Consider the following 27,837-nt stretch of genomic DNA (forward strand, 5'->3'; position numbering starts at 1 on the left):
AAGGGGGTGTGATGCAGAAAGATTTAAATTGTGCTCTCTTTCCTAAAGAACTTTCTGTAGGGCTCCAGTTTCTACCAGAAAGATTAATTCTCTTCTGGTCCTGCCACCCATAACCCTTTCATTTCCTCCTTGGGAAAACCACCTGAAAAAGAACTTGCACCAAGACAGTGTGCCATGAAAGGAAACAAAGCCTCAGTAACCCAGCGGAGTGAGTGACTCAGATTGAACCCCAGACTGAAAAGTATACTTAAAGATGAGGACAGCACTAGTTAATCCCATAGAAAAGATGTTTTCAGGGATCACATTTTTATTAATTAAAGATTAATTAAATTCTCACTGTAGTTGACCATCAGTGAAGAAAACATGTCTCCAAAAATGACTCAGAAGTTTAGGCATTTCCATTGTTCTCTGTTCTATGTAGTAAGGCCTACATTTTCAAAAATGGCTACTAATTTTGGTTGCTTCCATTTTTCGGTGCTCCACCTGAGTCACCTAAGGCCTGATTTTTAGAAGTGCTGAGTGCTCACAACTTCAATTGATTGAAATTACTGGACACAATTGCTTGGCACTTCTGAAAACCAAGGCATTAAGTGTGTCAAGGAGGGAATCGAAAAATTAGGGGACACCTTTGAAAATATAGCTACATCCGGGAAGGAGCAAATTCTCATTTGTTGCGGCTCAGATTTTTTTCTTCATCTTCAGTTTTCAAGCAAATAACCAACTACTCTTAAATAAGAGCAGCTTGAGAATTTTCATGAAGTTAGCAAATAAAAATTATCTCAAATCTTTAGACAAAAAGTACATGTAGAAAGAAACTAAATAATCCAACCTGAACCATAATTTACTTGCTAAAAACAAGCTTCAAGTTGCATTAAGTGTTTATGATACTAAAGAACTGGAGAAACTGTCATGAAGAGAATATTTTCTATGAATTGCATCATTTTACCCAATCATTTAGGCTCCAGCACAATGTCTTTACACTGTATCTTTTTTATTCATATGTAATATGTCTTTCAGGATATAAGTGGGAAATCACAACAAAGTCTTAGAAATTATAGTTTTTCATTCATTATTGTGGATTTCTATGTTGCACAGGATAATACCAATGTTTGTCCCTATCACTCAATTTAACAATAAAATTACAGACATCGTATCCATTTGAAAGCAAAGAGGTTACTGAAGGCAGTTGTCCTTTACCACATACTGTGCTATCACACAATAGGGAGAATATTGTGACAGACATTTAATGAAGCCTAAATAGACACTCTGAAGATTGGCCTTGTCTGTCATTGGCTGAACAAGACTTAAAAAATTGCCCGAAGCCTAATCAAAAGTTAAGTCAGGCAGGATCTAAAAGAGGAGTCTCTTTTCATGTGACTTTCAGAATAATGCAGCTGTAAACTGCTAAAAGTTCTTTGAATATTGCCAGAGAGATACTGCAAAATTCCTGGCAACTGGTTTTAAAATCTGAAGTTCTTTTCTAAGTAAAATAAATCTATTGCCCTTTTGACATATTAAATGCATTACGCCGTGATGTACACTGGAACATTGGCTATGGCTTAATTGGAAGAAAATCCAAATGATAACGCCTACGTCCTTGAGAGATGTATTCTCTTTAGATGAAATTCTCTCCAGTGCCAGGGCCTTTGTATCACTTAAGCACCACATTAAAGACTTAAGCCCCAACCAGCACATAAATATTCCCATCAAAAGTACTGTTTGATAGGACTACATATGTGCTTAAAATTATTCATGAGCATATACATGCATTTTGCTGGATTGGGCCTATAGTTGGAGCATCAGTGGGCTGGGGGAAAGCATTTTCACTTAGGTGAATGTCAGGCTTTTAAAATGAACTGGTATAAGGTAACCTATATCTGTCTATAATTTAATTAAAACTGCAATAGCTTTATAGAGAAGACATTATCTAGAGCCCATTTCTATATCACTGTGAAAATGCAGCTACCTGATTAAATAATTGATTGATTGATTTATGGCAGCGGGCGGCCCCAGGCTTCAGAGTGGCTGAGGACAGAGGATTTTCACCTACCCATCATTCTGGGTCATGGCACGCTCAGCGTACTCTCTCGCAGAGCCAAGAAACCAGAATCTATTCCCAAACCCAGGTATTCTGGCTGTCATCTGACCAGTCTTGAATTGTGATGTTTAATGCATACTAATATTTGCTCCCAGAAGAGCTATGGAGAACACATTTAAATCTATAATACATTACTACTACAGAATTAAAAAAAATATGTATGATACATTTTAATTTATTGTACCTTATGAACTGTAGGCCAAATCCTGCTCACTTTACTTACGCAAGTAGTCCCATGAATTTCAGTGGCACTGTCACATGACCAAAGTCTTGTATGAACATTGCACATTGGAGAGAGGCAGAAATAAGCTCGGTCCAGTTAGCTCCCTTTAAAGCTATCCATCATTCATATACGTTTCTGTTTTTACACCTTTCGATCAGAAATGCACTTATTGCTAAATATTGTATTTCAGTTAGCAAATGAAATACTTTTTGTCAAGCACTTCTTTTGTGATCCAAGCACACTTTTTTAAAAAAAAATCATTACATTTCATTATGGGAACAAAATTAATCAAGTTAATCTATTCTGTCGATAAAATGAATGTGTTCAAAGTATCAACAAAGTTCTTGATAATATGTAAATATCCTGTGTTAACAGGAACAGGACAAGTAGATTTCATACAGACATAATTAACACCAATGAGACTCAGTCTGATGTAGCATAACTAATCATTTTCTTATAAGGACACTATTCAGATTTTAGATATCAAAATTCCATTCCCTTAACTGCTCCTTTCTTTTGATTTACCCTGACATCTTTCCTTTCCCTGCTAAAATGTTACTGTGTGGAGTTATTGCAAGAGAAAACAATAACTGCTACATCTTCTGTAAACATCACACAAGCAAACCTGTGAACAAGTGTTGTGGTATAGACACAGCAAGCACTTACAGATGTGTTTGTTAGTCACACAGGACATAGCAGTTTTGCTTTTTTTAATACAAAAGAATTTCATTTCAGTCATGCAATCAATGGAATAAACTTATAGGCTCTGCTTTTAACAATTCCTATATTGTCTGTCATTTCAAATAACGTTCCTACCAGTCCTTCTTAATCCCTTTTACTTTTACTAACAATATTAGAAAGAGAAGGGACTGCCATTATTTTATTATCACTCTTTTTGTCATTTAACATGGCTTAAAGTAACTATTACGAGCTTGAAACAATCTATTAAATACTGTACAATTCCTAGAATGTAAATAAATAGTTCTCATGATGGGCTAAAACCGAGCACTAGATGAATTACAAAAAGGTATCATATATTGCCCCAATACTCCACTGCCTTGCACCTATGTCATCATTTATATCTGTTCAAAGAGGATATAAAACCCTGCCAAACCAAAATGGTAGCACGGACAACAAATGATGGAATGGGAGAATCTGACCCTGTGTTTCCATGTAGATTTGCTGGGGATATCTTTCTGAAAGGTTGTTGTTTCTAAGTAGTCCCGTAACAGGCTGTATGTGATAAAAATTTCAGTTTATTTGTATCATTTTGCATTTGATGTCATTTAATTCCATTGATGCCATTTGTTTTAGAGGCCATCAAATGTATAGTGTCCCCTACCATTATTTTAGTCATTCTTAATTTTTTTGAAAATGTGCATGTTCCATTTGAAAGCAATTTGAGTCTTTATAGCTGTCTTCTAAATATTTTGTAATGTTCTAAAATTAATTCTGTGTTGAAGTCAAGAGTCAATCCCCAGATGATGGTCTAATTTACATTGGTGTAGCCCTGGAGTAATTTCAGTGAAGTTAGATAGGTTCAGCTCAGAATCTGACCCTCAGTGTCATAATGTTTTGTTTCCTGTTAACTTAGCTGTAGCCATAAAATGCAGTTGTGATGGTTCAGTTTGACTATACATATATATATATATATATATATGTATAGTTTTTCATTTAAATTTCTATTCAAAATATAACTTTCAGCCTTAAATGTATGTGTTTGTATTAATGAGCAAACCTCCAGAGGTCTGACCTTGAGCTGCAGTAAGCATCCAGAACTGTAGCTATGACCATTGCTTTTAGCACCAGGGGCTTAAAGGTACTAGTACATTCCCTTAATATTTGGTATTGTAACCAGCCTGCTGGTTGAGAAGAATCTCTACATTATTTATCAGAGATACAGAGGAAAGAATTTGTAGAAGGTGAGGTAGTTCCCATCCAAAAACTGCTAAACTCAAGAGTTAACTGTGGAGTCAACAACAAACCACATTTCAGGAGTTTACTTTTCCATTAAATTCTCTGTACAGTTGTCTAGCAGCCATATTTAATTTATGTGTTGTTGTCATCATAGTCATATGATAAAACAGTAACTGTAGAGGCAAGCTCCAGTTGTCTTTTATGCAAAATGTTGGGGGATCACTTTTGAAATCCAGGTCTCTTCTTTAGATGCTAAATATAGAAGTAGGAGTCTAACTTTTAGCTCATAATTTTGAAAAAACTTTTCCATTAAATGCTTCATTTTTGCACACAGTAGGGTCTTTTGCACTCTCACTGAAGATTGACAAGTTAAATTTTAAATATGCTCCCTCCTCCCCGAGGCAGTATCTTTGACTGACAGCCTTCCTTTTGAAGTGAGTTATTTAATTATAAGTTCCGAAGTTCGTTCAAGACTAAAGATGCAGACAGGTGTCTTGAATCTGAAGGGCTTCCATATATATGTACGGTCATGACTGCAGTACTTTTTTATTCAGATATAAAGTTCCTGGGAGAAAGATAAAGTTTTAATCCTTGAACATAGTGTGTGCAACTTCAAAAATTAAATACAGATGTCTTTTTGGTCTTCCTAATTTTTTTTACTCCTTTTAAATGTAATCTGAGTTCTGGAAGTGTCTCCAACAAAAATAAATCACAAACAAACAAACCTCAAAAAATCCAGATGATCCAGAAAAGCATCCAAAAGTCTGATTACCAGTGCTAAGGTGCTGATGTAAAGATAGGCACATCACTATTTTACAGTAAAGATTAAAATAACCAAATCCAGGAAATGCTGTCATTGAATGAAAAATACCTTCTAAAAACTGTTAACCTGACTTATTTCAAGATGGAAAATGGTTAATTTTTATTTAAGTGTGGGCAGTTCTTAGTGTTGGTTGCTATTTTATTCAGATCAGTTCATATATCTCTAATAATAATCATTTGTTAAAGGTATATGATCTTTAAAGTACAGAACTAGAGCTCATTCTTAATTACAGTTTAGTCTTGATGCTTGCATCCTATAATGTAGGCAAAGGGGAAAGCACATCTGTGACAAGGAGATTCTTGGGGATCCCAATAAGGAAGTTGAATCAGTTAGGATGACATTAGAAACTCATGACTTTACAGTAATCTTAAACTGTTTTCTGTGGTCCCCACTGCTAGCTTTGAAATTAAACGAAGTCGACAGGACTTTTGGGGTGATGTAACATTTAAATGACACAGAGAAGACGGATATATCAAATTATAGCTATCATTTTGGCACTAAAACCTTGTTCTCTTTCTAGAAGAAAATTAAGAAGTATTGCTGTACTGTTGCCATGTATTATCTTGGGCTTTCTTTGTTGATGTTTCTGTATGTTGCTGCAGTAATATCTAGTTCATCTCTGCCCTTTAGGGGAAAAAAATGCTTGCTTCATGCGACTAGAAAATGTAAATTCAACCCAAGCAGTCTGATTGACTAAATGTTAAGCTTGTACGTTGATAACCTAGTTTCAACTCTTTGGTGTCCAGCATGATCTAATAACTGCTGATGGAGAAATTGTTGTGGAAGTACTTTTTATTAGTTACCTTGTTCTCCATATTGAAATAGAGATTTAGGGACTGGTACCAGAATACAGATGTAGTTTAAAGATGGCTGTCATGGGAGGACACTGGGAAAGAGAACTAGCAGCTGCACTCAGGTCTGTTTTTCCTAGTTCATCTATCAGATGATATGGTTCACATTCAGAGGAATGGATTTTGCCACTGCACCTGACTGTGGGAAATGTGAGTGAAAACACTCAGCTTTTCCTTGGTCTGTATATTTCTACCTTTTCCAGCTAAAAATGAGGAAAAAATGATCATACCCAAGTCTCTACATTCTATGTACATTTCAGTCCTTTTATTGATAGTCCAGGTATTTTTAAAGAAAGTAGTTGTACCTCCTCTATAAACAAGTTCTGAAGATTTTATACAACAGTTTCTGTAAGTGTGAGTTAACAGGGTGGACATTTTGTTGGATGACTTGGAAACTCACAAAGATATTTTATTAACAGACTATATCTTGCTCTTCATTTAGAGTGTTCTCTAATAATGTTCGTGTGTGTGCTAAAGTATGTGTTCAAATGTGTGCGTGTTTATGGGCACATAATTTAATAACAGTCCTTCAGCTTTCTAAACGGAAAGAGTCTATATTCTTGCAAAATTTTATTGGAACCGAAACCTAGTGTAGCGTGAGCATACATACTAATTTTTAAGAAGGCTTGTTTGGATCACAGGATTCTTTGGTGCCTCTACATATAAATTAACATATCATTATATTTTTCAACTGGAACACTATTCTCCAAGCAGCACAAAACCCTAATGGTTTTTGATCACAGTCACTGTAACCATTCCTAATGTGTTCCTCACCACTGGGGAATAGGTGATGGCAGAAGATTGGGGTTGGTTTGTTTTTTCAGCTCCTCAATTAAATAGTATTTGTCATGTTTTTGATTTTATCACCTTTTATGTCCAGAGATGGAGTAGAACACTGTTGGTGTTGCAGGTAAAATGAGAGAGGTGTTCCTTGGGTTTTGAGCTGTGCAAGTACCTTAGGGTTGAGTTAATCTACTGACCTGGAGTTTGGAGTAGAACAACACATGTTCCACACCTGACTTCTGTAGCCAAGAGTTAGGGATTACATTTCCCACTTTGACTATTGCATATCCATGTTAAAAGATATTTAAGTTTTGCTTCTGGAATAAAAATGTCACTAAAAATCAAATAACTTTGTCGATCGAGTTTTTTGCATATAAGTGCCTATTGTCTGCATTAGATATTAGTCAAAATAATCTCTGCTCATTAAACATTTAAATTCAAGCTAACACATTTTATGCAGGAAAAAACCTGGAAGGCAAAGATGCTAGCCCAAGGGCCAAATACTGCCATGCCTTTTAGAACAGTAGATTATAGCCATTGTTCCTTTATGAGAGGCATATGAAACGGTACTACAGTACTTTGAAAAATGCATATATTATTTTATTACAGTGTTATTATTTAGCTGCATATAACATCAGCAAAATGAATAATGGACCCTATTATGTCTGACGTTTTGTCCTTCATGCTTTGCATCACACATTGTTGCCTTTTCTTACAACTGTTTTATTCATTAGATTAGGTCTTGTTATCATCACACTCACACAACAGGAAACCAATAATTAATTACGGATAGGTAAAGTGATGCCTGACTGATTTCCTGAAACCTTCCTCTGCCACAGCATATAAGGCAGTTGAGCACAGTTATCGAGCAGTTTTTCACTTAGATGGATTTTATTGATACATCAGAGACTGGTTGTGTATCCTTCACAACTGACCTTGGGAGCTCATATTTGAAATAATGCCCACAGTGGTTATTTCTGTTTCATATGACTGATGACACTGGTAAAAGAGTGTTTGAAAGAAAGAAAACTGGCCAAAATCATTTGAGGTACATTGAAAGAAAAAACTTGGCTAACTATCTCAACAGGGCGTAGAATCTGAGGCTTTGCAATAATAATATCAAAAGACACAGAAAATGCATTAACAATTCTTTAGGTATGGCATGTTGATATTCTGAGAATTAATGGACCTTGCTTTCAGAGTATTGAAGATAGAGGCTGGGAGCACTAAATCCTATATGAGAAATGAAAGAAATAAACTACTGATTTTGAAGATGTCACTTTCTCAGAGAAATAGGCTGCCTAGTGCTTATTAATCCTTATTCAGTGCCAGTTTTGCTATAGTAAATGATTGTATGACCTAGGAATCTTTTTCTCCCTTCCTTCCTTAATATAAATTTGCATTACCAGATTCTTAAAGAGACTGAAATTTGATGTGTAGAAACCTCACATTTATAAATGTTATTTGTTTCTTTAACTTCACTGTGGGAATGTTTGGCCGAATAACAACCACAAGATGGAGTCAATTGTGTATAGTCAGAGTGTAGAATGAAAATATTTTTGTACATAGTTTATACATTCCTTTTCAGGCATGTTCGAGTTAGATTGTACCTTTAAAACATAGCCCTCAAGGTCAGAGAGATGGCACCATCGCAGTGGGAACCCGGGCAGAATTCTGACTGACTTATAGAGAACTCCTTATCGGGCTTTAGAGAAATGCAGAAATGCAGCAGCAGGCTCAGCCACCCATTGACAGAGTGCACTGCTCACTCCCCACAACTCTGCCAGCTATGCTGATTGGTACACTGGGGGAGATTAAGAGAGCACACCACCGTCATCCCAATGCTTTGGGTAGGCATGCTGGGGGGGCAGTGTCTGTGCTCCCCAGTTACAGGTGTGTGAAAGGAGGACGGGTGGAAAGTTTTTGCACTTCTATCCCACGCTGGCATAATCTGTCTGGGGCTGTCACAGGTGTGGCCCATAACATTTTTGTTGTAAGTAACAGGAAATACATTCTTTTCTTTTTGCTCTGACCACTACAATCATGCTCTCACACATACAGTGTTAAAAATTCTTGCAATTAATGAACACATTTTGATCTATTTAGTGTTTTTCTGAAACCCCAGTTCCTGGAGTAATGATGATATTAAGTGGGAATCTCAGCTTTCATTTTTTAAAAAAGTATGTTTCCAGCCCTCATGATTGCAAAGAAAAGCTGGAGAACATGAATCCTAAAGTCTCAAAAACAAGAAGGCAAAGAAAAAAAATCCACATGTATTCATTTTTAAATCTGATTATTTTGCGGGAGTGACATGATTTTTGGACAGTTGGGGTTGGCAGTGCTGCAGGTATTCCCCTCTGTACTCTGAAGTCAGTTTCTCCAGTTTTATACTGACAGAACGTAATGCAGTATCTGGCCCAAGGTAGTTAACCCAAAAAATGAACTGCAAGTGTCCAAATTGGGAGCATTCCAAATCTTTCTGGATGCTTTCTACTGCTTTTTTCAATAACAAATCTTGAGTTCTCATTTTGATATTAAAAGACAAAATCCTGGGAATAAAATCCTCTATGTATCTTTTATAATTGTCTCTCATTTAGGCCCAAGCATTTGAAAGTACAAAGACATTTATCTGTTAATCATTAAAGTAGCTTTCTTTGGAGTATGTCATATAACAGGTCAATATAAAGAGCTTAAGGATGCTCTACTAATTCTGTGTTTCTGTTGAGACAATACAAACAGATCAATAAATGTCCATCCTTCCTGGACCCTAGGACTTTGCCTTCTAAATGTAAGATGTTTAGGAATGGCTTCATTGTTTTAATATGACCAGCTTATCAAAAATGATTTGGGGTTTTCTTTTTTTTTTTTTAAATAAGGGATGTTTTGGAAAGGGCTGAATTTAGGAAATTAATCAAATTTATTATTAATTAAATTAAATTGATCTCTCAAAGCAAAAATCCCAAAGCTTCAATCCAAAATAACTGCAAGTACACTAGCAGGGCCTATGCATTTTTGCTTTTTGTATGTATAAATCGATCTATCTATGGTACATATTTATATGTGCACAAATTTTCATTTTTAAAATGGTACATTCTTTAACTAAGGTATGCAGGGAATCACAATTTCCATCTGACATGTTGCATTATGCTGAGGACATTATCTTTACATAAACTGCATTCTCTGCAATATATGTAAACATACATGTGACAGGTTCTGATAAATTGATATTTTTCTGCATGATGTTTACTACTACCTGTGTTTATAACAGATAGCGTGGGTGTCTCAAACTTTTTCACAATTCCACTGAACCACAGTATAATAGGAAGGTTGCCTCTTGGCATCTCCCCTCCCATTCATTAGTATATAACATCCATGTGTCCACTACCTCAAGTGTTTACATGGAAAAATCATAAGAGGAAAGTATTTCAATATATTTTTTTTTGGCTTCTGTGAATCAATTTGGCAGCTGGAAACAAGGAGGAGAATCAGACTGAGCACTGTACTGCCCATAAATGCTTTGTGGACCATCAGTGTTGAGAACCACTGAGGAATGCACTTACTACATTTAATGTTTCTAGATATTAGATCCTAATGATAAATGTGGTTATTGCTAAATATTTTAGACTATATTACTTCTAAGATCCCAGTCAGAAACCCTGCTAGATACATGTGCACGTTTCTCACCACAGTGTTGTAGGCAGTTTATGCTACCGTCATGTTGAATGCTTCGCTTTCATATGCGAATGTATGTAGATAATCTGATTCAGTTCTAATATCTGTTGGGTCTTATTAGTGTCAAGACAACAAACTGCAAGTGAAACGATGCCCAGAATTGTATCAGTCTGATGAGACTTGACTTCATTCACATCAGCTTTATCCTTTAATTTAGACAATGTCACACTAGCGCACACCAGTCAGGAAAGTTCCACTTAGCCTGACAGCAAAGCTTCAGCATGAAAAAGATGCAACACCAACAACTGAGAGCAATTTCCTACTGAGTTCCCAAGTAAGCTCAGTCAACACAATGCACTTGCTAGTACCTTTCTTTGTTACGGTATCATATAGCCGATCACTTTCTATTTCTAACATCAGCTTGCTGGGTGTAGTTCTCTCATCGATGGTTACCCTGGTATTTTACCATATTATATCATTACAGGAAACATCATATTTACAATTAATAAGATGACAATAGCAAAATGCTGGCTCCTAGACAAGGAAGAGGAACGAGAAGAAGGTTCCAATCCTGCTTTGTTAAATGGAAAAACTCCTGTTGACTCCAGGCAGAACAGTATTGGGCCTGAAGGAGGAAATAGAAAGTTAGAAAGTTTTAAAATATATATTTTGTAAATAGTTTCTCTCTCAGTAATTTCATAGTATGATGTTTGTTGTCATTACTTCTTCTCTTCTGTACCGGGACACCACAGGAGTTGGTGTCTTTCTTTCTGACAAACACTGTGGTTATTCTGAAGGCAGTAATCAGAGTACAGGCCTCAATAAGAGTCGAGGATCTGCATATTCATGGCAGTTATTGAAAACCCTACACTTTTATGCAAATCACTGTCACCTGATTGGCTAATGATTATCAACTAGTCATAGGGCAGGGATTTTTACACTGCAGGGTTATTAAGAAATAACTATGAAGTGATTATACTAATATGAAGCTTAAAACTAATCAGAGCCAGGGAATGGCACAACTTGCTAAAATGGTAGTTTTCTGCCAGTAAATATGCAGCATCTCTGCCTTCTGATCAGCTGAAATAACTACACTTCAGTTTTATTTTGACTAAGTCACTTAGAATAGAGTTTGCTGAGACATTATGGGATTCTCAGAGGTATGCTTCCATGTGTAAATTTTACAGAAGTATTATAAGAATATTCTCAAAACAAAAGCCAGTCAGCTTTGCCCAGTGGTGTGATGTCATTTGTGGGAGGATGTTGTTGGAGGATAGTAGTTTTATAATGATACTTTACTTTGGGAGGTGAATGGCAATTTGACATTGAAATCACAGCAGGGAAGGTTAAGAGACAGTACTTGAGACTGAACTCGAGCAGGATCTTTAACTTCTGTACAAACAAACTAAACTGAGTTCTAAAACCATGTTGTTCAGATTTTGCTGCTAACTGATTCCAATAGCAGCTGTGTGGTCTAGTAGGTTGGGCTACGGACTGAAAGCCAGGAGAACTTGGGGCTCTTGTTAATGTTGCTAAGTGTTGCTAGGGCTGTAGTGTCGTTAATGCTGCTAGTGCCCCTGTTCTTGGAGCGGCGATGGTAGCGGCAATAGCAGAGAGCGCGGCGTGTTGATTCAGCAGAGCTTGATGTGAATCACTCAGAAAGACCACAGGCTCTGTTCTGTGGTGAAAGGTTTAGTCAGGTTCACTTTTGACTAAGCATGGTACTTTTGCCCCATAGGAGTTACAGGTACACTAACACATGTGTGCCCACGACACGGTACCAGCTTGATCATCATAACATGACGCTGTCCTCTCGGCCAATACAAAGCTGCCCCTCCTATGACTTCTCCTGTTATACATTGATACAAACAAGTTACGTTTTACATTCCATATGTTGTTAGTTACCATCCTCATATCTTGTACCTGCTAGTTCAAATAAAACAACCTCATCCCTTATCTTGTCATTCTATCCTTACCTTCTGAGAGGTCAATGTGTTCTTGTACCTTCTCTTGGGGAATTTGTTATGTAGTTACTTGAGAGATGTGGGTGCTTCTGTACCATCCCCTCAGGTCAGGAATATGCTGACTTGGTTGGCTATTACCTAGTGTGTTGCCATATTGCCAAGAACAGGCCCACTCTCGTTGACAGCCTTCGGTTCATACTGTTAGTTATGCCTAGGACTCCAGCAAGGCCTGCAGGTTCTATTCAGCTCCACCACTGGTCTGCTCTTTTTCCTTGGGAAAATCATTTTCTCTCTCTCCCTTCTTTCACTTTGTCTTGTCGATTTAGATTGTAAGCTCTTCGGGCAGGCAGGGACTATCTTTCACTATGTTTGTACAGTGCATACTACAATCAGGATCGAGTCAGGTGTGGGAGGGGGCCCAGCTCAGGCTGAAGTAGCAGGGTTTATATACCCTCTCCCTGACCAAGACATATCTTTGAAAGGTAACAAGAACTAAAGAAGTTGCAACAGGTCTTTTAATGTTACTCATAGAACATGAATCCACCTACCACCAGACAAAATAATAACTTGCTGTGGATCAGAGGAGAATGATTGAATCTCATAATGACTCAGAGCTGAGCAGGGACATGATGCACTAGCACAAGTGTGAAGCCTATGAAAAATGATTAGTTCTAAACTCTTGTTCTCTTTTTCTCCACAACTGTTATGCATAGCTCTCCACTTAAAAGTTACTCACTGCCGGATTCCTGACAACATATAACTGGATATATGTCAATGTTGATCTAGCTGCAATAAATACATGCCTTCTCCTAGTGCCTTAATATACTTAGGAAAAACAGGTAGTCATTATAGGCATAATCAAAATATAATGCAAAATGTGAAACCTCTGAACAGCTGCTGAGGGCTAATATGACATTACCCTACTTTGGTTATTTGTGATTTCTTTAGGTGCACAGTTGCTACCTGTTAACTAACAGTCGGCAGTTAACAATGGCATCCCCTCTATAACAGAATTATACTGATTTTCTTTCCAGTTTGTCAAATCTTTTTGTCCTATTTTTCCTTTAGTAGATCAGGCTGATGGCAGATTGGTTTCTGAAATGCACTTGCACACAGACTTTGCTTTTGAAGATAGCGCTTGTTCTCTTTAGGAGACCCCTATATACTGTACCTTTAAGTATCCAAATCAATTTAATTAAACGTCATTATAGGCACTAGAGCTGAAACAAAATAATGAAAGCAACCAGCATGTCAGGTGGTATTTATTTCTGCATTAAATTCAACTTATTCCCTTTTGGCTCTTAAAAATTAGTTGAAATATTTAACACTAATAGCTTCTGGAATTGTTGATGGGAATAGTTTTAATGAATTTGTTAGAAAGTGTTCACCTTAAAAATGGAAAGAAATTTCTTTTGTTGGAGCAGATGAGAGCTAAGGATAGATTTTATTAAAAGTATTCAGCTTTTGGGGTGTTATGGCAGCCTGTCAGACACATGCAAAAAATCTGTCAGAAAGCACTGTTTGAAAATTACCATCCAGTGACAGTGGAATCTACTGGAATCTGGCTAATCAAAAGCAATCTGAGCTCATAATAATATTTATAATTATATTAATGATTGGGATAACTTTTTTGTTTCACTGTGCCAAAAATTTAAGCACTCCAATAAAACTAAGTGTGATAGTAGCTTGGTTTTGAATAAAGGAGTTGGGAGGATGGGGGAGGCAGGCTGGTATAAGAGGCTCCTTATTATCTTTTTGCTCTGATATTGAAATGGCAAAACTTTTATTTTCATTTTCAGATGGATTAAAAAATGGGCCAGTTCTGTTAACAAAGGCTCTAACGTGTGTAGATATGGGACAACAGTCACATAGGATAGACCCTCATTTGGTATAAATCCTCATAGCTCCACTGAAGTCATTCAGTAGAGTTGTGCTATTTTACACTGGATGAGTATCTAGCCCATACTCTGTTAATTCTTTGCACATACTTTTAGCACCTTTATAGCTGAAGATTTTAATGTGCTTTACAAACATGCATGAATTATGATTCACAACACCCTTTGTGACAGAAGGTGTTCTAGTCCCTCATTCTGTTCTCACTCACCTCAGTGTAAATCAACAGTAGCTCCATTGAGCAATGGATTTGCACTGTGTAAACCAGTTTAAGTGAGAGAACTGAGCCCAGTGTCTTTAACTGAGAGGTGCACAGAGGGTGACTTGTCCAAGGTTGCCCAGAGTCCATGGCAGAGCCTAGAGTGGGATCTCTTGACTCCCATTTATTTGCGTTAGCCCTGAGACCAGTCTTCCCCCTATCAATCACATCAGTCTCCCCAGAGCTCTAAGATTTTTCCCTTCTGTCTATCTGTACATTTATATTAATCAAATTGGAATTAAAAGCATTTGGGGCCTTGCAATCCTGGAGATTCTAAAAGTGCCACTGTCAACTGAAATTGTACTTTGAGTCTCAAATTCTACTCTCTGAAGCACCTGTAGGTGAAGCTGCTCTCAGCAGAGAGAAAAACATTTGGGGGATCGCGGGGAATAAATCCTATACAACCAAGCTTCATATCTACTGGCAGTCCAACTACAACTAGATGTAACCCCTTCTCTGCTGAGAACCACTGTAATGCCTATGGTGAAGAAACTTTTGGTGTTCTCTGAAGTGCCAAAGGAACTTCACCCAACTGGCACCAGATGTCACTGCTATGGAGTTTGTGGTGCTGTACAGGAGGGAGGGGTAACGTTCACTTTCCATTAGAATGCTAGAAGGATTCAGGTATGTGATGCAGTAGGCAAGCAGAAAGCTGCCCTTTTTCCCTGCTCAGCTGAGAGCAACTTCAACCCTAGCTGTAGATACTTCAGAGAGATACCATGATACAGGATGAATATGAAACAAAACGTGCCATTTTCAGCTGGCACAGAACATTTAAGATCCTAAAGCCTCTAGTGTCATTAATTGATTTTTAAATGGGATTAAATGGATTTTTAAAAGGTTTGAAGAACAATTAATATCTTCATTTTTTTAAATATTCATTGTCTCCATTTTATAGTGAAAATAATGCTCTTCTCTCTCTATGTTGGTGAATGTGAGAGCGAAAGGAGGAGGTTAAAAGCCATGGTCATGTAGAATTTCCCTGTGCTAAAAAAAACCAAAAAACAAAAACACCCTCCTGCTGTCGGTATTTGAAAGTTCATCTCCACAAAGATTAGAACTGTATTTACTAGTCATTTTCCAGCAGGCTTGTAGCCAGCATGGTTCTGGCACACTTTCAATGTCCAGTGTGGACAGGGATTTAAAAAACTAAAAAAAACCACCCATCCTAGTAAAATCTGGGGGCGGGGGGGGGAACACTCCTTATCATAAAACCTGTCTTATGGAGCACCAACTTTTTGAAGCTGTGCATAGTTTGGTTAAGGATCCTTCCACCATATCCCTCATTGAGATGGAGATAAGGAGGTCCCAACAAGGACTGCATGCACCGCCATTTGTGTGCTCACTCTAACTGTAGGAAAGGCTGAAAATCTTGAAAGCTTGCCTCATCCCTTTGATGCTCCTCTTTGCTCTTCATGAGGCGGTTCATGACGTGGTTGACTTGCAGGTCCCCCTGCAAGTCAACTGTAGCGTCAATGTCACCTCGTTGTATAGGTGGAGAATGCTGGATGGTCATTTCCCTCCTTTGACATCAGATCTCCCCAGAGGGTGGCCTGCTCCCCCCTTCTGCCTGCACGTCTCCTCTGCTTGGGATAGCAGATCTGTCACTTTAAAATAAAATAATTAGAAAAGTGACATCTCTGCCGCCATTCCCATGAGAACTGCTAATCTCAAGAGAATGGAAAGAGGGAAGAGGGGATCAGTGCTTCTCACTGGGATGAAAGATTTCCAAGTGATAAGTATGTTATTCTCATAGCAGATAAGTTATGTAAATTAATATTATCTAAGATGTCTACATGGTAAAACTTTATTTATAATGTTTTCTAAGGCTACTGTGTAAGATCCTGAACTGTGGGTGGGGATAAATAGGTAAGATAAAGGGAATTAAACTATTCATTATGACATTTCAAAGACTTTGAACTCTTAGCTCTTGTTTTATGTCTCCATGTGCTTTAAGCAGTCTCTGATCGTTTCCAATTTGGTTTAACATTAAGAAAAAACAGTAGTTGTGCACTTGAAAATAATATCGGTCTTTAACATCATCATTGGCTCTAGAGCTTGAAGGGCACATCTTACAAGAACATAAGAACAGCCAAACTGGGTCAGACCACAGGTCCATCTAACCCAGTATCCTGTCTTCCAACAATAGCCAATGCCAGGTGCTCCACAGGGAATGAACAGAACAGGTAATCATCAAGTGATCCATCCCTTGTCGCCCATTCCCAGCTTCTGTCCATCCTGGCTAATAGCCATTAATGGATCTATCCTCCATGAACTTATCTAGTTCTTTTTTTGAACCTGTTATAGTCTTGGCCTTCACAACATCCTCTGGACAGTAGTTCCAGAGGTTGATTGTGAGTTATGTGAAAAAATACTTCCTTTTGTTTGTTTTAAACCTGCCGCCTATTAATTTCATTTGGTGACCCCTAGTGCTTGTGTTATGAGAAGGATTAAATAACACTTCCTTATTTACTTTCTCCACACCAGCCATGATTTTATAGAGCTCTATCATATCCCCCCTTAATTGTCTCTCTTCCAAGCTGAAAAGTCCCAGTCTTATTAATCTCTCCTCAGATGGCAGCTGTTCCATACCCCTAATCATTTTTATTGCCCTTTTCTGAACCTTTTCCAATTCCAATATATCTGTTTTGAGATGGGGCGACCACAACTGGACACAGTATTCAAGATGTGGGCGTACCATAGATTTATAAAAGCTTCTAAGTCACCTGCTTGCTGGAGATGATTGATTGGATTTAGAAAATGCTTCCTTGTCATTGGTAATAAGGATTAACTGGCATTTCCTAGTAATTCTTACGATTCTTTATTGACTGTCCGTTTTTCTCCTGACATTTTCTATATGACCCTTCACTGCCTGGGGTCATATAGATCCTGTGAAGAAGCACAAACATCACTTTCCTATATGGACAAATGCTCTGTAGCTAGCCACTCCAAAGAAAATAATGAACCCATCTTCAAAAGCTATGACCCAAATTTCACTCTTTTAATTTTCCTTTTAAATGTGTGTCGTAACTTCACAGTTGACACACAGCCACCTACCAATGCACTATGCAAACAACATAGAGGGAAGAGATGTGCATTCAGTGGTTTTAATTGTACGTTGACTGTGTCTATTTCAAGTTATCAATATTATGTATAGATAGAAATCTAATAAGCAAGCGTCTTCTGTGCTTTTGCTGTTTAAAAAAGAAAAGCAGCACCGCTTTTCCTCAGCAGAGTGTTCTGAAAGTACTGGTGGTGGCAATTACTTTTCATAAAGCAAAATAGCCAAACTAAGAGGGAAATTGGAGCCAATTTTTAACAATGTTTTATACTATATATATTTTAAACACACTTATATCAGCCTTGCAAAATTCTTTTTGCCTCCTCACTTGGGACTTTACCCAATATTCATTGAGGTCAATGGGCGTTGGATCAGGTCCCTGGAAAGCATTTTTTTTAAGTGCTAAGTAAAGTGTTATCTTAAGAGTGCCAAGTAGATTTTGTGCCCAAGTTCGTAAAATTACATTACAGTTTTGGCACAAGCTTTACAGATGATAAACATATTTCATCAGTAAATATTTTGTGGCATCTGAAATAATATAGTGGAGTCCAATATAAGAGCTACTAATAGCCATTTTAGCTCTCATTATGCTTTCATGCTAGTTTAATTACTTAAGAAAAAATTTTACTATTTAGTATTTATGTTATGTTATGTTAGACCATAAAACAGCTTTAGGCTCTCCAGTGTTTGACTCCTGCACAAATAAAGTCAATTTCAGTAATATGAACTTGAGCAGCAGCTAACTTAGAAATGTTCATATCATTACACATTTCAATTTCAAATACAGAGGGCAACTTTTTCTGTGCACCCTGGAGAAAACAGTGCTGGGGGAAATGGGCATTATATTATAATAAAACACTGTAAAGAACCTACTTTAGTTTCCCAGTTATGAACAAACAGCTGAGCAGTCTCAGTGTATTAACTAGACTAGAGGGTGTGTGAAATATTTATAACAAAATTCAAAAGGCTTGAATTCTCATCATCTAGCCATTTAACATTTGCTTGCAACATTAAAATGTTCCTTTGTAACAGCACTGTTTTCAAGGAAAAAATGTTTACACTGTAAATCAGACAAAATATCATTATTTTGCATATTTTCACAGCTGGCTTATCATTTTTATGACATTTCAGGAAAAGTAGTGGTGTGGAAAAGGGCAGAATGAAAATGCCTAAAACTGTATTCAAATTCTGCATAATTTTTGCACAGCCCTAAAAGGGATTGTGTTTTTGTGCCTGTTGTAGGTATTTTGTGGGCTATATTGTAGTATCTGGGGGGTTGTCTATACAGTGGGATAATGTGCACTATAGAGGGTGCGAATTATAAAATGCACTAACAAGTTGTGCATTAATTGGTGCAAACTAATAATTCCCTAGTGTGATTTAACAACATTATGTTAGGGAACTTTTAGAGTGAACCAGCAGGGTCTCCACAGACCAATTAATGTGCAACACATCAGAGCAATTTAGAAATCACACTTCCCCTTGCCCCCATAGAGAACATTACCCCGTTGTGTAGACAGACCCTGAGCACCATCTTAAATTTTGCAGTGTTGAGCGTATTTGGCATGCTGTAAATGGGCAGAGTAAAGCAGCCTAGCACTGGAGAACAGAGTGACCGTTGTGAGTTGATATGTAATTACTGTAACTGAGTATTCATCATAATTAGTGATTAAATAAAATAAAAGTATTGTTTACATAAAATAGAGTATTGTACATATGCATCTTTTTCACTGAAACCTGTCCCAATGTTTGATATTGTCCTCATGCAGGATGGATGGTCACAGTATCACTTTGTAGCCTCATCTTCAACAATAGAGAGGGATCGGCAAAGACCATACTCTTCATCACGCACACCCTCCATCTCTCCAGTGCGCATGTCTCCTAATAATCGCTCAGGTAAGACCATGCTTCCAGGGCTGAAGTAAACAGAGAAGTAATCTAGTAATGTCATCTTTCCATTGTTAAGTGCCAGTCAGTAGCATCTAGATGCATTATTAACCGTGATGGGAGCATGTGGGAAACATTTTTTCATTCTGATCAGTGTATTTTTGTATACAGGAATATTTTTTATTTGTGTGAATGCCTTGTAGAAATGTAAAGCAGACAGACTATCCAGTGTAGCCTTTTACTATGAATGTCCATTCACTATTTTCCTTGTCCACTGGCCAGTTAAGATTATCTGATTGGGAAAGTGAAAATTCCCAGGACCATTGTGCCTACTGTTAGCATTGGGAAGTTCCCCATCTCAGATGCTTCCAAGTAATTTTCTTTACTAGTCATAGAAACCACAAATTCATTTGTTATGTATGTTTTATACTGTTAGCCAGAACTTCAGCTCGTGTAAATCATCATAACTCCACTCCAGTCAATGGATCTACACCAATGTTCGTCAGCTGGGCATCTCATTATGGATGTATTTGCAGAAGGATTGACTGCAACTCTACATCTAATATCAATGCCATGAACATATAAACTGTAATTAACTGCTACTTCATCCACTGTAGAATTATTTCTGTCTTACATAGAGGAATCGATTCAGTTTTCACATGGAGAATTCAGGCCTCTTTTTCCTCCACTTATTCCAAGTTAAAATATTTAATTACTTTAAATGAAAGTAATCCTCAATAAAAATAAAGTCTTCTAAAATAAACACAGTAAAATCCTATCAGCCTCTCACTTTGCATTTTACTGCTTGCTCTGTTAAACCTCTGTCATTAAGAACATAAGAATGGCCATACTGAGTCAGAACAATCGTCCATCTAGCCCAGTAACCTGTTTTTCCAACAGTGGCTGATGTCAGATGTTTCAGAGGGAATGAACAGAACAGGGCAATTTGTCAAGTGGGGCTTTGGCAATTTGTCAAGTCCCAGCTTCTGGCAGTCAGAGGTTTAGGAACACCCAGAGTGTGGGGTTGCATATAGCCCCCGATCAAGTTATCTAATTCTTTTCTGAGACCAGTTATACTTTTGGCCTTCACAACATCCCCTGGCAATGAGTTCCACAGGTTGATTGTGCATTGTGTGAAGAAGTACTTCCTTATCTTTATTTTAAACCTGCTGCCTATTAATTTCATTGGGTGACCCTGTGTTATGTGAAAGGGTAAATAACATTTCCTTATTCGTTTTCTCCATAGCATTCATGATTTTATAGGCCTCTATCATGTCCCTACCTTAGTCATCTCTTTGCTAAGATGAACAGTCCCAATCTTATTAATCACTCCTCATATACAAGTTGTTCCACAGAGTTACTGGGATATCAGCAGTAAGATATGTCTGGCTAAACTACTTACACCCTAGTGCAAAAGTGATTGTTTTTTGATGTTTGTTAACTATCTAGGAGTCCAGTCTTAATCTACAAGGGCAACGTGCTGAGCTATTTTGAAAGTCTGGCCACAAGTATCCCCATAGTCATGGCTGAGTACTAAGCACTTTCAAAAATCTGCTCTTCATACAGGCACCTAGATGGGTGCCCTTTTGAAAATCTGACCGTCATTGTGAGTGCTGAGTGCTTGAAAAATCTGGCCCTGAGCTTCAGTGAACATCTGACTCCAAGTATCTCCTGCTTTCTGTTGTTTGTTCAGCTCAAGGAGGGAATCTAACTTTGTCTAATATATAGGACTCTACCTTGCCCCATCCCTCCACCCCCCAAAAGTCAGTACCATAAAGTCAGTCCATTGTCAACAGACAATTTCATGAATGCTTCCAGTAAAAACTCTGCAGGAGTCCACTTGTGGATTTGATGGTGGAGAGCTGTTGCTCACATGGGGTGAATAGATATAGTTCCTCCAGGGAATGGACAGACAGTTATGTTTTATCATTTGGACAGTGTACAAAAAGCTGCATGCTTAACATGACCATTAGTGTTTTGATGTCTTAGCAATGTCTTAGCACCCCTTTGGAGCTATGTTTTGTATGTTGTCCTGTTAGATTCTGGCCGAGGACACATGTTGTCCAAAACCATATTCTGAGTCTGATTGGGTCTTTTTGATGGTGTCAGAGTCCTAAAACCATGCTAGATAGTTAGCTGACAGTCGCTTTAAGAGCAATCCTCAGTTTTAATGGATACATAAGCACAGCCAACTGCTTAACATTAGTTCTTAAATCCAGGGGTCCCAACCGGGGGAGAAAATTTAATCAAAATTCCGAATTGATGCAAAATTGTTATCTTAATCCTAACAAGAAAAATGCAGTGTAAATTAGGACTCCTGGAGGAAATGACCAAAGATTAAGGTTTATGCATGAGTTTTTACAGAACTTTTTGTAAACTATAGAAATGTTACAGTGTAATAAGCTGAACCATTATCAAACATCAGTGTTCTTTCTAAAAAATTACTATGTATTAACATATCCTTTAAAGGTTAAACTCGAGTAAAACAATACCAGCTTAACAGGAAAAGAACAGATATGAGACCAGAGAACAAATTTCTGTCCTTGTGATTTAAGTAATGAACAGAACAGTTTCAAAAATAAAGGACACAATAATTATAAATGTCCACTTTTTGTCATGGTAAGGAGGACATGAAAGTGCTATTATTCATTGTTATTACAATACCACACTAAAAATATACCAACCACCTTTTCTAAATATGAGGAAAGGAAATTTATTTGATGTGCTTTGCCTTCATTAAACCAGATGTTTAAAGGAGTGAAGTTCAAATAACATACTAAACAACAAATGTAAAGGTTATACTTGTGCCCTACATAAAAACTTAACTGAAACTCACTTTTAATCTTAATTCTTGTTTTAGCATTGTCACGTTAACAGCCATAAGTATCCACTTTGTTTCCTAAGCAGTAGAAAACTTTTAAAGAGTGCTGGGAAGTCTCTAAGTGAACATTGAGGGGTCTAGCCAATACCCCAATGTTATATAATACTTTATCTCTCATTAGTCTTTCTTTACTTCATTTCTTTGATAAGAGCTGGGGTAGCGCACTTGAATTGGTCCAATTATTTTCAGTCTAAATCTATAATATTTTCTGATAAACTCTTGAAATGAAATCCTGGCCCTATTCAAATCAATGGGAACTTTGTCATTTACTTCAGTGAAGCCTGGATTTCCGTTTTTCATTGACATTTCCCATTAATTTTTGTCATCACTATTTTGAAACTTTCCAACTAAACTCTAGGCAGACACCACTTCCAAGTCTCATCCCATATGCTGAGAAGCAGAAGCCAGGGTTCTCTCTGGTGTGTATAGATTTTGTGAGAGCCAAAGCTTTTGCCTTTCTGTCCATCTATTCAAGTTTGTGTCATGAGAAGAAATGTTAGTACCTCCTCTGATACTGAGATCAAAATGGAAAAAATAAATACCAATACTTGGAGAAAATTGTTTTTATAAGTGAGTGCATTCACTAGGCATTCACTACTCAAACCCTATCCTCGCATTTTGCTCTCTCTCCAATGTTTTGCCCATGTTTACTAATCTAGAGTAGATAATTACTGAGCCATTCTGCCTTAAATATACACACACAGAACCTCCATTTATTTCCGTGGAACTTGCATATGTGTATGCCTGGGGAAAAAATAGTTTTTGGGGCCCCAAATTACATAACAAATTGGGGCAATTATTGAATTGTTCCGCGTGCACTTTGGGGATCATTTTTTCAGATGAGCTCAGGTCCCATGTAAGCACCCATATAACAGCTTGATTTTCAAGAGTTCATGTCCCTTTGTGACACTTCTGGACAGTTTTCAAAAGAACTCATCATTCAAGGGACTGAGCTTTCGAAAATCTCCTCACTTCTTTTGATGCCTAAATGAGCTTTTTGAAAATTTAACTATAAGAAGACTTTAAAATGGGGTGTTTGTTTGTTGTAACATTAGAGCTTAATGGGAAATTTAGTATCAACCTGGACAATGATCATCACCCTTGTTCCCAGATTTGAAATATGTAGGTATAAAATCCCTTGATTCATTAAAATTTGGAACCCGAGCTTAATTCTGTCCCTGTCTCTCTGCCCTTCCCCCACAAAACAGGAAGTTTAAAGGATGTTGGAATTTCTCAAGGAGACCCTCACACTTATTTTATTGACTTTGCTCAGCTTGAATCAAAATTCTCCCAAGCAATATTCAGTGAGATTCCCATGGTACTTGGGGTAAAATACAGAGTGAAAAGGGAAGATGTTGGCATAATGCAGAAAGTATTCAGTAAGGAGTTGCACTGTAGTTGTTAGCACAGCACCTCGAGTTAGAAGCTTCTTTTTTCTGTTTGGGGAATTAGTTAATGCAACCTGTGGGTTTTGCTGTGTTTAAAATTGTGAAACAGCGAGAAGGGCCTCAGGAAAACCATGTTAACAGGTATAACAGCAGGACACTATTCACCTCCCTCCAGCCCTCCTTGTGTGTGATGGTCATTCACTCCCAGCTGGAGTAAACATAGACTGCAGTAGCAATCGTTTTGCCATGAGTTTACTAGCAATCAAAAACAGATTTACCACTAGAGACCTTACCAAGTCCACCGTGATAATACAAAAGCTTTCTTGCTGGTAGCATCTAGGGAGAATATTGCTGACATCCTTTTTAATAAAGATTTAACCTTGCAAGTCCCTTGCTGGCCAAGAAACCCTTGATTTCTGGTTAGATTTGACCACACATAAAAGTGGAGCTGTCCAAGATGAAATACATTTGTGACACCATTTCCAAACATAGGGCAGTTTTATTTTTCCTGGAGGGATATTCTTTTGGATTTCCAGACAGAGAGTGAAAGAGAAAGAACTATGTGACATTATTTTTCCCTAAAAAGGGCCTGATTTTTAAACAGTCATTAAAACAAACTTGCCATTACCCAAGCTATTAAAAGAAAACCCTCCTCTTACCATTGCTCCGCGGCTGGGAATCCCTCTTTATTTGTGTTCCTTCCTCTTTAAAGATTCTTAGTGCTTTTGAATAAATGAAACTAAAAATCCTCAGAACCAGTTGGATTTGGTTGCATGTAGAAATGTAAATGCCTAATAACAATTGGAAAACCCCACCAAAAATTATTCTTCGTGCAAGAAAACTTCAACGGATAGACAGACTTGGGGAATCTATAAAGTACTGGGAATTGCAGAGCCCTGCAGCATCCAGAGTACCTTAGGAGACTGTGTCGAGGCATTCATTTGTTATTGGGTTAACTTTTGTCAAAGGCTGAGAAAATACATTATCCCCCAGAAATATTTAATCAAACTTTTCTTATCTGTGGGAGAAAGACCCCAGAATTGGTAATAGGGGTCTCAATGGAAGAAAAAAAAACCCTCTATTCTTAAACTGGTTTGGGGGAAATAAAAGTTTAAGAAATACATTAATAAGTCCTAATTGTTGCCCTAATGTCCAACATATCTCTATTTTATGAACACTTTATCATAAACCTTTACTAACGTATTTGTCATCTAAATACTACAGTGAGTAGTGCTTTAGATAGGTGCAGCCAGCAATGCAGTTAAATACAGTGTCCACCCTCAACATTTGCTAGTTTAGATACTTTAGATAACTAAATTATGTTATTCCAGTATAATCAGAAAGACAGACTATAAGAATTAAAAAGAATTAAAAAGAATTGCTATACGAAATCCCATTGTTTTTCCATCACCTGGAATAGGAATTAATTTTGATGATTCTTTGGTACAGTACTTTTGGTAGAGGCTCACTTTTTAATGATCATTGCTGTATATAGAGATAATCATACGCATAATACTAGAGTCAGAATTATTGGAGTTACTTTCAAGCATTGAGCACTTATCTGAAGATTTGTACATATCTTGTTTTTTTAGTTAAAGTTACATTTTCCGTACTAATGCCTTTTTTTTCCCTCATAACAGTTACATGGTTCCTGTTTATTTTCAAGTAATGAAACAAAGAATCCCTCTTATAAGGGTTTTTCTGCTCCCTGTTAATCATTATAAAAGTCTTTTCCACAAAGGAGAAACTGATGATACCTGGGGAAGTGAACCTGACGATGCAAAATTGTTGTCAAATGTACAAATTAAAGAAATGGAAAGGATGAAGAAAAATAAAATTGCTGCTTATGTCATTCCATTGTGATCATCTTAGTTGTTACATGTAAATGGAGAAGGAACAAAATGCTCAGACAGAAATGTAGTTTTTAATAATTGCCTTTAATACATTTGTCATATATTTGAAACAGCAGCACCTCTATCCCCTTTCCAAATCCAATTCTGCCTACACACTTCACACAGTTTAATTCCTATATATTAACAAATGTAAATATTACTAAATTGTTTACCCCAGATGTGCTTGCAGTGGTCTGAGGGGAGAAAAATTATTTGTTTTTACTATCTAGCAAGTGCCCCAGCCTCACCTCGGGAAATGATCAGTCTAAAAGAAAGGAAAACAGACTACGAATCAACTGGAACAAATGTCGCTTACCATGGTAATAAAGGAGAACACACTTCCAGGAAAGACACCATGACAGGTGAGATGGTGCTTACACATCACATATATAAATTGACTGTAATAGACACATTTTCTAGGCTTGGCTGAGTTTACTGTAATAGTGAAAGAGATCAACTTCTGTGATGTCTGAGTACCTCATAGATATAAGATTGAAAGTAAAAGGAATCTTATTAGTACAACTCCTTATAACAATCAGGAGTGGCCCTGTACTTTGTAACATCTAATCCTATTACAACATGGACCTGTAGAGATGTCATGATGCCTGGATATTTTCCCCCACTATTACATCTGTAAAGATCTTGGAGGATTCCAAGACCGGATTCTCTGCCAGGTTCTTAATGTTGCTTGGGACACCATCAGAATGCTGATTCAATACCAAACTTCCCATGCTACAATCTGTATCCAGAAGTTTGCATTCAAGATCAGTTTCCTGTGCTGTACAGTACTTGGTAACCAAAACCCTGCAGATTATCATCTGAGTTTACATGGAGGAGCAACATGCAAGAAGATGAATTCACATGAAATCTAAGAAGTGATATAAGAAATGGGAGAACAACCAAATAGATTTTGCACACTATTGAGAGCCTGGGAGTCCTAACGTCTGCCTCTGGCCTTAGGAGACAATTCAGCAGGCCATTACATGGGGAAGCAGCAAAGAGGAAGCCATTCATTCATCTAAGGTACTGTATTTGACATTAGTTTTCGGTATTTGGGATGTTTGCAAATGACTTGTAATCACACTGAATAGAGTTGTTCTACCCTACCTTGACGTGACGTTGCTGCCATTCACTTTTTCCTGTCACCCAAACAGCGTCATTGTAAAGGTCATTACTGACATGATTGTGGAGGACAGGTCTGTGTTCAGCTATTGTTACACTTTGTCAGGACCTTGGGTACATCCATGAAGAGGGCTTGTCAGAATCCAGTTTGGCAGTAGGGAAGGGCAAAGGATACCATTTCCTTTTTAAGGTATCTGAAAGTTCAGGCAAGCATAGTAAGTAAGAATGATCACAGGGGAGGGCATTTTCTGACAGTTTATGACACATCTTTTACCTTGTTTCTTTTTGCCTCTTTTTAAAATCCATGTTCATTTCTCTTCCATTTCATCTCCCCACCCTTCTCTCTTTTTTCTCTTTACTGCAGTATCTCTGGCCTCTCTTTTTCTTTCTTTACTTCACTCATTCCCCCTTGTTTGCTGTTTTTTTAAGGAATGGAGGTTGGCACTGCCCCAACCCCTTTGTTCCATTTTGAGTTACACTCCCTGTTGTGCCTAAGTCCCCATGTCTCCCTCACCCATTGTAACTGCTTTTTCATGGGGTTCTTTGTAATAAAGTGTTTGCATCAAACTTCAAGCCACCCAGCCTACTATCCAGCTACTCGCCCCTTTGTGAGAGATGAGTAACAACGTCAAATTTAAAAGATCTACTGTAGTTCCTAGTACTGTACATGCACTGTGTGTTTGAAACAGGAGTTCATGAATCACATTCTCTCTTTCAGGTTGCCAAATCTCAACCCTTTACAGTTGGTCTGACATCAAATCAAGAGCCATTTGAGGAAGGCAAAGCCTATAAATAATTAAATGGAGTCAATAACTCTACTAGTATGTGTTGACTGTTGACTGTAACAAATGCACAGATCACCTTTACAAAGTACTTGTCAGTTGTGATAGAGAAATAAGAAGCGACAACAACCATGTAAAGGAAACCAGGTGAACTGGATAAGAATATTTCAATAAAAATAATATAAAATCAATCTTTTTGTTTTTTGTTGTGAGATATTCTGTTGTACTGGGCTGTTCTCCTATTTGCCTGGGTTTACATCCTGTAACAAGGGGTAAGGATTCCCTCACTGCCTGCAGTACATACTTTGCATATCCATCACTGAACTGTAGTCAGTACATGG

At 37.5% G+C, this 27,837-nt stretch overlaps 1 protein-coding gene across 10 annotated transcripts in view; it reads left to right on the forward strand.

Moving 5' to 3' along the window:
• The window catches only part of CTNND2 (catenin delta 2), a 1,172,806-nt gene that overhangs the window by 1,130,860 nt on the left and 14,109 nt on the right, over window positions 1-27,837 (forward strand). For 8 of the 10 annotated variants that reach the window (XM_074945027.1, XM_074945025.1, XM_074945031.1 and 5 more), the window contains 3 exons: window positions 2,001-2,126; window positions 19,314-19,440; window positions 25,823-25,954. In XM_074945027.1, coding sequence (XP_074801128.1) covers window positions 2,001-2,126; window positions 19,314-19,440; window positions 25,823-25,954 — 385 coding nt within the window. The remainder of the gene's footprint in view (window positions 1-2,000; window positions 2,127-19,313; window positions 19,441-25,822; window positions 25,955-27,837) is intronic. The other 2 variants (XM_074945030.1, XM_074945028.1) reach the window with 2 other exon arrangements.

The sequence above is a fragment of the Natator depressus genome, chromosome 2 (genome assembly GCF_965152275.1).
Source record: "Natator depressus isolate rNatDep1 chromosome 2, rNatDep2.hap1, whole genome shotgun sequence".
NCBI lineage: Eukaryota > Metazoa > Chordata > Testudines > Cheloniidae > Natator > Natator depressus.